The sequence below is a fragment of the Falco rusticolus genome, chromosome 1 (assembly GCF_015220075.1).
Source record: "Falco rusticolus isolate bFalRus1 chromosome 1, bFalRus1.pri, whole genome shotgun sequence".
NCBI lineage: Eukaryota > Metazoa > Chordata > Aves > Falconiformes > Falconidae > Falco > Falco rusticolus.
In genome coordinates, this window is record NC_051187.1 from 42,564,970 (window position 1) to 42,573,700 (window position 8,731).

At 38.5% G+C, this 8,731-nt stretch overlaps 1 protein-coding gene across 1 annotated transcript; it reads left to right on the forward strand.

Moving 5' to 3' along the window:
• Positions 1-554: 554 nt before the first annotated feature.
• On the forward strand, positions 555-2,802 carry LOC119154505. Its single transcript, XM_037402117.1, has 2 exons — positions 555-1,232; positions 2,635-2,802. Exons 1-2 carry the CDS (start codon positions 555-557, stop codon positions 2,800-2,802), a joined length of 846 nt encoding a protein of 281 aa, XP_037258014.1.
• The last annotated feature ends 5,929 nt before the right edge of the window (positions 2,803-8,731 follow it).

The following is an 8,731-nucleotide window of genomic DNA, read 5'->3' on the forward strand; positions in this document are numbered from 1 at the left end:
CTTATACACTGTTAACAGCATTGAGGGAGAATTATCAGTGGTTTACAGTGCTTGATTTAAAAGATGCTTTCTTTTGTATACCTTTGGAAAAGGAAAGCAGAAAACTGTTTGCTTTCGAATGGGAAAATCCTCAAACTGGGCAAAAGATGCAGCTGACATGGACTAGATTACCCCAAGGATTTAAAAACAGTCCAACTATTTTTGGAAATCATTTAGCAAAGGAACTTGAAATCTGGAAACAGGATAAATCAAGACCTGGGCATTTACTCCTACAATATGTGGATGACATATTGATAGCTACAGAAGAAAGACCTACCTGTATACAGGTGACTATTGACCTCTTGAATTTCCTGGGACTAAATGGGTATAAGGTATCCAGGAAGAAAGCCCAGATAGCCTGCCAGACTGTGATATATCTGGGCTTTGAGATTTCAAAAGGACAACGACAATTAGGAAAAAATCGCAAAGAAGCTATTTGTGGTATACCTGAGCCGAGAAATATTCATGAACTCAGAGCATTTTGGGGAATGACTGGGTGGTGTCGCCTTTGGATCATGAACTATGGGCTAATAGCTAAACCGCTGTACGAGGCCCAAAAGAACCCTTCCTTTGTATGGGGCCCACAACAACAAAAGGCTTTTGTAGAGTTGAAGCGTGCCTTAATGTCTGCACCTGCCTTGGGACTGCCGGATCTAACCAAAGATTTCCAGCTGTTTGTACATGAAAGGCAACACCTTGCACCGGGCGTGTTAACCCAGAGGATAGGAAGCTGGAAACGACCAGTCGGATATTTCTCTAAACAACTGGACACAGTGAGTAAAGGGTGGCCAAACTGCCTGCGAGCAGTGGCCGCAACAGTGATGCTCATACAAGAAGCTCGGAAATTGACTTTGGGAAGAACAATAACAGTCTATGTGCCACACATGGTGATAACTGTCCTAGAACAGAAGGGGGGACACTGGCTGTCCCCCAGCCGAATGATGAAGTACCAGGTGGTATTGACTGAACAGGATGATGTGATTCTAAAGACAACTAACCTGGTAAATCCTGCAGTGTTTTTAAGTTCCATACAGGAAGAAGGACGACTGGAACATGATTGCTTGGCTACCATCGAGTATGTTTATTCCAGTCGTGAAGATCTGAAGGATGTGCCATTGGAGAGACCAGACTGGGAACTGTATACTGATGGAAGCAGCTTTATGGAACAAGGAGTCCGATACGCCGGATATGCGGTAACAACAGAGACTACAGTCATAGAAGCAGGAGCATTGGCGGGTACCACATCAGCCCAAAAGGCAGAACTCATCGCTTTAATTCGAGCCTTAGAATTAAGCAACGACAAGAGAGTAAATATCTGGACTGATTCAAAATATGCCTTTGGGGTAGTGCATGTCCATGGAGCTTTGTGGAAAGAGAGGGGGTTATTGTCCTCTCAAGGATCAAACATTAAGCATCAAACAGAGATTTTACGATTATTACAAGCAGTTCAAAAGCCAGATCAAGTAGCAATCATGCACTGTACGGCACACCAGACTGGCAATACAAAAATAATAGCTGGGAATAATTTAGCTGATAGAACAGCAAAAAGGGTAGCAAAGAAACAAGCATTGCAAATGGCAATAATTCCTTCTAAAACAGTAACCCTTCCCAGGGAGAAACCGAGATATTCAGAGGAAGATGACAAATCGGGTCAGTTATTAAATGCTAAGAAAAACTTAGCGGGATGGTGGGTAACTCCTAATGGACAGGTAGTAATTCCACCTCCTGTGATGAGAGAGATAATTCAAACGAGACATCAAGAATGTCACTGGGGAGCAGAAGCCTTAGTAACATCTTTGGGAAAGCAAGTAATATCAGTTAAGATGTTGGGAATAGCTAATACGGTAACTGCAAAGTGTGAAGTACGTTTGAAAACCAATCCAGTGATTAAGAAAAAGGTTCAAATGGGCAGACTGAAATCTGGTACAGAACCTGGAGATTATTGGCAAGTAGATTTTTCAGAGCTGCCTAGACAAAATGGGTACCAGTACATCCTGGTAAGGGTTGATACTTTTACAGGATGGCCAGAAGCCCTTCCCTGTCGCACCACACAAGCAAAAGAGGTTGTGAAGTGGTTATTACAAGAAATAATTCTGAGATTTGGAGTTCCTATTGGAATTTCCTCTGACAGAGGTCCACACTTTGTTGCTGAAGTAGTCCAAAGTGTTAGCAAAGTATTGGGTATTAATTGGGATTTACATGCGTCTTGGAGACCACAATCTAGTGGGAAAGTGGAAAGGATGAATCAAACTTTGAAACGACAAATAAGTAAAATTTGTCAAGAAACCAGTCTAAAGTGGCCTCAGGCACTTCCATTGGCATTATTATGAATCAGGGTACAGCCAAAGAGTGGAACTTCAGTCAGTCCTTATGAATTATTATATGGAAAAAGATATGAGTTTCCAGAACCAAATCTAAACATATGTAAAAGGAAAACAAGATGTGTATAACTATGTGCTTTTTCTAAGGAAAACTTTGGCTGCAATTTGGAGTGCAGTAATTTGGAATAGATCTTTATTCCAGGAAAATTCAGTGCATGATTTCCAGCCAGGAGACTATGTCTATGTGAAGACCTGGACCTCCGAACCTTTGCAGGAGCGCTGGAGAGGACCTTTCCAGACACTGTTAACCACTTTTACAGCTATCAAGATAGCAGAATCAAATGCTTGGATACATTATACTCGAGTGAAGAAAGCAACTACTCCATGGAAGATTGTCAATCGTGACCCAGAGACTTTAAAATTGACACTGAAACATGTCTAATTTTTTTATATCAGGTTATGATTATTCTTTGGATTTTATTTTGGTCGGTAGTGTTGGTGGGATCATGGGCTGGCTTGGTGGACAGTAACAAAAGACAAATAGAAACAGAACAAGTGATTGACATTTCCAAACAAATGGCTGACGAAAATTTGATGGTAGGATTGATTAAAGAATTTGCCAATTTACAAAATGTCACGCAGATCACTGCTTGTTTGCCAATATCGAGAGCAGTAGGTGAATCTATTCCATGGGGAATTTTAACTATGAATCTGACCAATCTGGAACATAAAAATGAAACTACCTATTGTGAACAAAGGTCAGTGACTCAATGGTATGAGCAAGTGAAAGTCATTAGAAAACAGTGGAAGTCGCCAGGTAAAGAAACAGATTGTAAAAAACCTATTGAATTATGATTTTATAACAGGATCCCGACCTAGTGCCATAGCTCAAGTTCTTTTTCCTGGGGGTCCAAATCCCCAGTTAGGATGGTGTTCTTATGATGAACAACTTAAAACCAATGTGAGCAGAAGTATCATGAAATGGAAGTGTAACAAAACTGGCCAAGGTAGCCAATTAGTAGAGCAATTGGACTCTATATGGTCTATGTCCATATTTTCCCATTTTCAGTATATGGCAAGAACTTCTTGGTGTTTTACCTGGGATGGAAAAGTTTTTTTCAGTATTACCCTGGGTAAATGATAGGTCAACTTTATAGGGAGAGAAGGAAAATAAAATAGTGCCGTGGTGGAAATGTGAAAAAGTGTATGATTGCAGTAATGCAGACTTAGTAATCCAAAGAATTCCTCCATTGGCCGCTGCTTTAAAATATGGTTGTTTTTGTCGAGGTCTTAAGAATACTCTCAATTTAACCAGAACTTTTACAGTTAGAAAAGGAACTTTGTTTAGTTGTAGAAAAACTACTATTTGAAGTCCAGGACATTTAGTTTGGGCATTAAGTGATGGAACCTGAACCACACATTTACCTTTAGATGGTAAGGTGAAACAAATTATTTTAGGCATGCCAACATTCTGTCCAATTTGGAAGAAATCACCATTTAAAGGATCTTTAGAGAATTTAGAATTGAAACGAATAAAGAGATCTGAGATAAATGATGATATTTGGAATGAACCATCTACAGGAGTGAAAATTGGCTGGGCACTTGAATCACTTTTAAATCCTGTAGCTTCATATAGAAACAGAGCATGGCTCTATCATTTAACTGGTCAAGTGAAAAAATTAGCAAACGTTACCAAAAAGGGGTTTAAGGAATTGAATATACAATTACAGGCAACTTCCAGAATGACTTTACAAAATAGAATGGCACTAGATATGCTCCTACTTAAAGAACATGGAGTATGTGGATATCTCAAGGATAAATTGGACCACTGTTGTATCCACATTCCAAATGTCACTCAGGATGTGGAACATGATCTAGACCTATTAGGAAAAATTGAAAAAGAAACTGAAACAATTCAAAAGCATATGTCAGAAGACTGGCTTGGGAAAATTTTTAACAAACTGGGATGGAATTTGAGCTCTTGGATACAATCCATAATTAAGACTTTGTTTCTGTTACTAATTGTCTTTTTGATGAGCATGCTAGTATATGCATGTTTGAAGAAACAGTTTACCAATAGAATTGCAGTAAATCGTATGATTATGAGAGAAGTACCAACTATTTTACCAAGACATGATCCATCACCAAAATATGTTGAAACAAAAGATATATGAATAATGTGAAAGTATTGAAATAATGATTTTCAACACTTTCAAAGGGGGGAAATGTTATTGATTTGTTAATAAGTTAAGAATGGTTCCTTTTGAACATGAAAGTAACAGGAAACTTTAAAAGCACTGATCAAAAATGTATTGAAAATATCCTGGTGGATGTATCTAGTCTTGACTGATTCTGAAATTGTAATGCTTATAAAGGATGTTAAAGTTGATTAAATGAAATTACCATTTCGTTTGTCCCTAGTGATGCTATTTTACATGGCTGCAAGTAATTTTCTGTATTGTGACAGTTAACTGTTATAGCTTGAGTAAAGGTAACCTCTGTCATATTTTCTTTTGACAACATTATACTTCATAATACTTCAAATATATTCATGTTAAAAAGATGCCTGAGGAGTGGGGGGTTTGGTGCAGCTGACAGGCCTGCACACACTTGGCATCTGTCCTGAGAGTCTGAAATAAAGGATGGCATCACAGGTACAGGCAGAGAGATATAGCCGTTCCTTGGTGGTGGATTGAATAACCAGGTCAAGGGTCACACTGGCATGGTCCCACAGACCTGGAACTCACACACCTGGACACCCACCCCCACCCCTCACATAGCAGTGTGATTTATAGCTGTCTTCAGCTCTGGTGTTTACTGCAGTGAGGATATATGACAAATCAGTCATCCTTAAGCTTTTGTTCCCTGACATTGTTTCTTCCATTCTGGCAGTGAACAGTCTTTGCAATTCTGGGTTGTCTTAAGGTGTGAAATGAGATTTAGTTTTTTTCTTTTGTTTTTGTCTGTCTGTCTTTCTACTAGTGAGGCAGGTGACAAGGAGGGAAAGGGGCACCTCTTAAAACAGTGGACGTAACTGTGCCTCTTATTCATACTGTATTATTACTGTTCTTATGATCTTAAATAGGATGATAATGTACAAAAAAGCCAAAGATCAGAAGAATTATTAGCCTCCATTTGTAATTACAGTGCCCTAGCTAGGTCTTAGGTATTGTGAGAGCTGTAATTTGTAGTAAGAGCGTACCTATTAAGGAAGAAATGAAAGTCATAACTGAGGGTATCTTTTTTTAAGAATGACTTACCTACAAATACATTATAGAACGGTATTTCTGCAGTAGCTTCCCAGCTGTTTGGCAGTAGATGTGTGCAAATCCTCTTCGTAGCCTGAAGCAATAACACCTGGTTGTGCAATTCTGAGAAATGCTACTAAAAAAGCCAGAAGAGTAATGGGAAAACTTTTAAGAAAAAGGACGGCAATAATCAAGTAGTACCATCCCTCCAGGATAACATTGACAATAATGTGTATAGTACTTTTCTGGAAATGCTGCAGTTGGGATAAAATTCTATGCTGAATCCTGAACACTTCAATGTGTGAATTCAAAGGCACAGATAACTTTCTTATTCTAAACTTCACTTGCTCCTTAACATTCTGACTAGATCCCAACTTCAGCAAATCACAATCTCTGTGCCTAACTTTTCCTCCTGACTGTCTCTGACTTGTAGCAAAATAGGTATGCAATATTTTAATGTTTTGTGTCAGTCAGAAAAGATAATATTTTTAGCATTTTTTGATCGGTTTTCCATGTGTTTCTTTGGCAAGGGGTGGCCAAGTAAAATTGCTGCTATACAGTGTGCAAGAAGGTGCCCTGTGTTCTTCCAGTGAATTAAATCACTATGCAGTTAATGCTCGCAGTTAACAGAAATCCAGTTGGTCTAGCTGTGAATGTACAGTATGGAGTTAAAGGACACCTCCTCCCTGCAACTGTCATTGCTTTTCTGGAGTAGGAAAAAAATTATGGTTTAAAGTTAAATTCAGTGCTTTAAATAAATAGAAAATTACCCTGATCATAAGAGATCTCTAGGGAAAATGGGAAAGATTTACAGCACCTTAGAAAGTATTGAACAGGAAATACTTTGGGAGAAGTGCCTGAAAGATTATGTGTGGTGAGCAGCACAGGCTAACAGGCATAATCTTAAACTTGTAAAGGAACCACATAGAAAGCACAAGGTAGTGCAGAACTAGTTGTGTGGCAGGTTAGAGTAGTTTCTGCTGGTTTCTTTCAGAGCATCTGTGGGTGAGCTGGCCTAATGACAAAACTCTAGGAGAGACAACAGATCTTATTAATTCATAAAGAAAACAAGTAGTGATCATCTTAAAAAAATGTCTTGAGCTTGTAGTCTGAAACTTTATCCAGAATTCTTCCTTTACCTGTAAAATAGGCGGACACCTACTGGAATTTACATAATTATGGTAGAAACAGTCCAAAGCTTTTGTCAGACACCACCCCCCGAATATATGTTAAGGGTCTGTTGTCCTTTGTTAACCCTACCCATGTGTCATGAGTAGAAATTAAATAAAACACAAAAGGGAAGGGGAATTTCAGGTATGAGAAATTAAAGGTGTTATACATTGTATTAAAAATAGGGATTCTTTTTCCCCAAGACTGATTATCAAATGGACTGCAGACTTAGTGGAAAAGCGTCTAGCTCTTGTTCCCTTGATCTGCCTTGCACTTATATGGCCGGTCCTACCTCAGGTCTATTTTGCAAGAGATCTTAAGATAAGCAAGCAAACAACAAAATCCCTAGTGGAAAAAGGCTAAAACAACATTAAGCAGCTAACTCTAAGCTCTTGAGAGATGTATTAAAGCCTTCCATCAGTGAGGTGTTTGTTGCTTCTCGTTGAGGAAGCTCCTGCTGCAGGACAGGCTAATTTACTTTGCCACAGGTACTAGGCAAAAAGTCTCGAGTGATGTAAATCAGCTTAGTTTTGCAAACTTGGCCTTCTTGGTTATTTAAAGTCTAACACACATTTCTGTGGAGAATTAATTTGCAATGGAAAAATAGTCAAATCGGAAAGATAGTACACTGGAATATACAGACTACAACCAGAATTTTGGTACGTCAGTTGTTTGGATTTTCTTGATAACATCAGCTTTAAAGTATTTAAGGCATTACTTTCCTTCCTTTGTTAAGCACTATCACATCCATAAGGTTAGATCAGATATGCTTATTATCTATTTGACTTTGGTGAATCTCTTTACATGTATGAGCTTAAACATGTACAGGACCAGGTGAAGAATCGGGGCATAGATAGAGAGGAAGAATGGTAAGTGTCTGTTTTCAGTGCAGTCTGATAGATGATGAGACAGCTATAGTACTCAGGTTAATGTGTAAATAAATGCTCAAGCAGAAGTAGTGCATACTTTCTAAAAAAACTCACAACAGCCATCCATCCACAACACACACTCCCCACCCTCAACAACAAAATACCAAACACAAACCAACAACCATGAACCATAATTTTGACGTGCTAAGTTGCAAAGGAATACAAGACATAATTTTTTAAAAAAAGTTTTAGCAGTTTGATTCATTAGATTGTGGCATGAAAATTAATGTGATGTTTAGTCTCATAAGTGATTAGAAAAGGATGCTTCTTTTCCTAAAATAAACAAAGATTGCAAGCTCTGAAGATGCTTGCAAATCCAGAGCGCTGGGTGGAGCTCTAAACAAAGGGTAATGAACAGCCTGTTGTATATTTCCACCCAAAAGTCAGCAGATTATATATCTGCTCTGAGAATCTCACACGAATCTTCTTAATTTGATCTGACAATCTTTCCTCATATCCAAGTCATATTTAATACAGCCGGTTTAGAGAAGCTCTAAACTTAATTGACAAGCTTGTTAATTTATGAAGCAAATTGTTCAAGAGTATAACATTGAAGAAGAATACAGTGGTCTGCCTGGCTTTTGTCCGACATACTTGCTGGTTACTCTGGAGTCATAACAATTTTTTGAAAAGGGTTAATGAAATGCTGGTAAAGGCAGGAATGTAAGGAACAAAAAGTTGCAGGAGGAATGGAAAGGTTTGCTCTGGGTTTAAGTTGTGCAGTCTTTCCCTTTTCCACTCTCCAGCTCATGAGCTCCTCTGAAAAGTTAAATCTTAAATTGGAGTTTGAATTTTTTTTTTCCACAAAGTGACAGTAGAGTTTCCGTGCTTATGCAGAGCACAGAAAATTATCATTCTTGCCTTCATGGTGGTCAAAGTGCTCCGAAGATGACTTTCCAATTGAAGCGTTGTTATTTCCTAGAGATTTTTCATGAGCGTTTAGCTTTTTGAAAGATGTTGATCAGTAGGATATTGTGGGAGGGAGGGATAAATATTGCTGTACTGCAACCATAATGCAACCAAC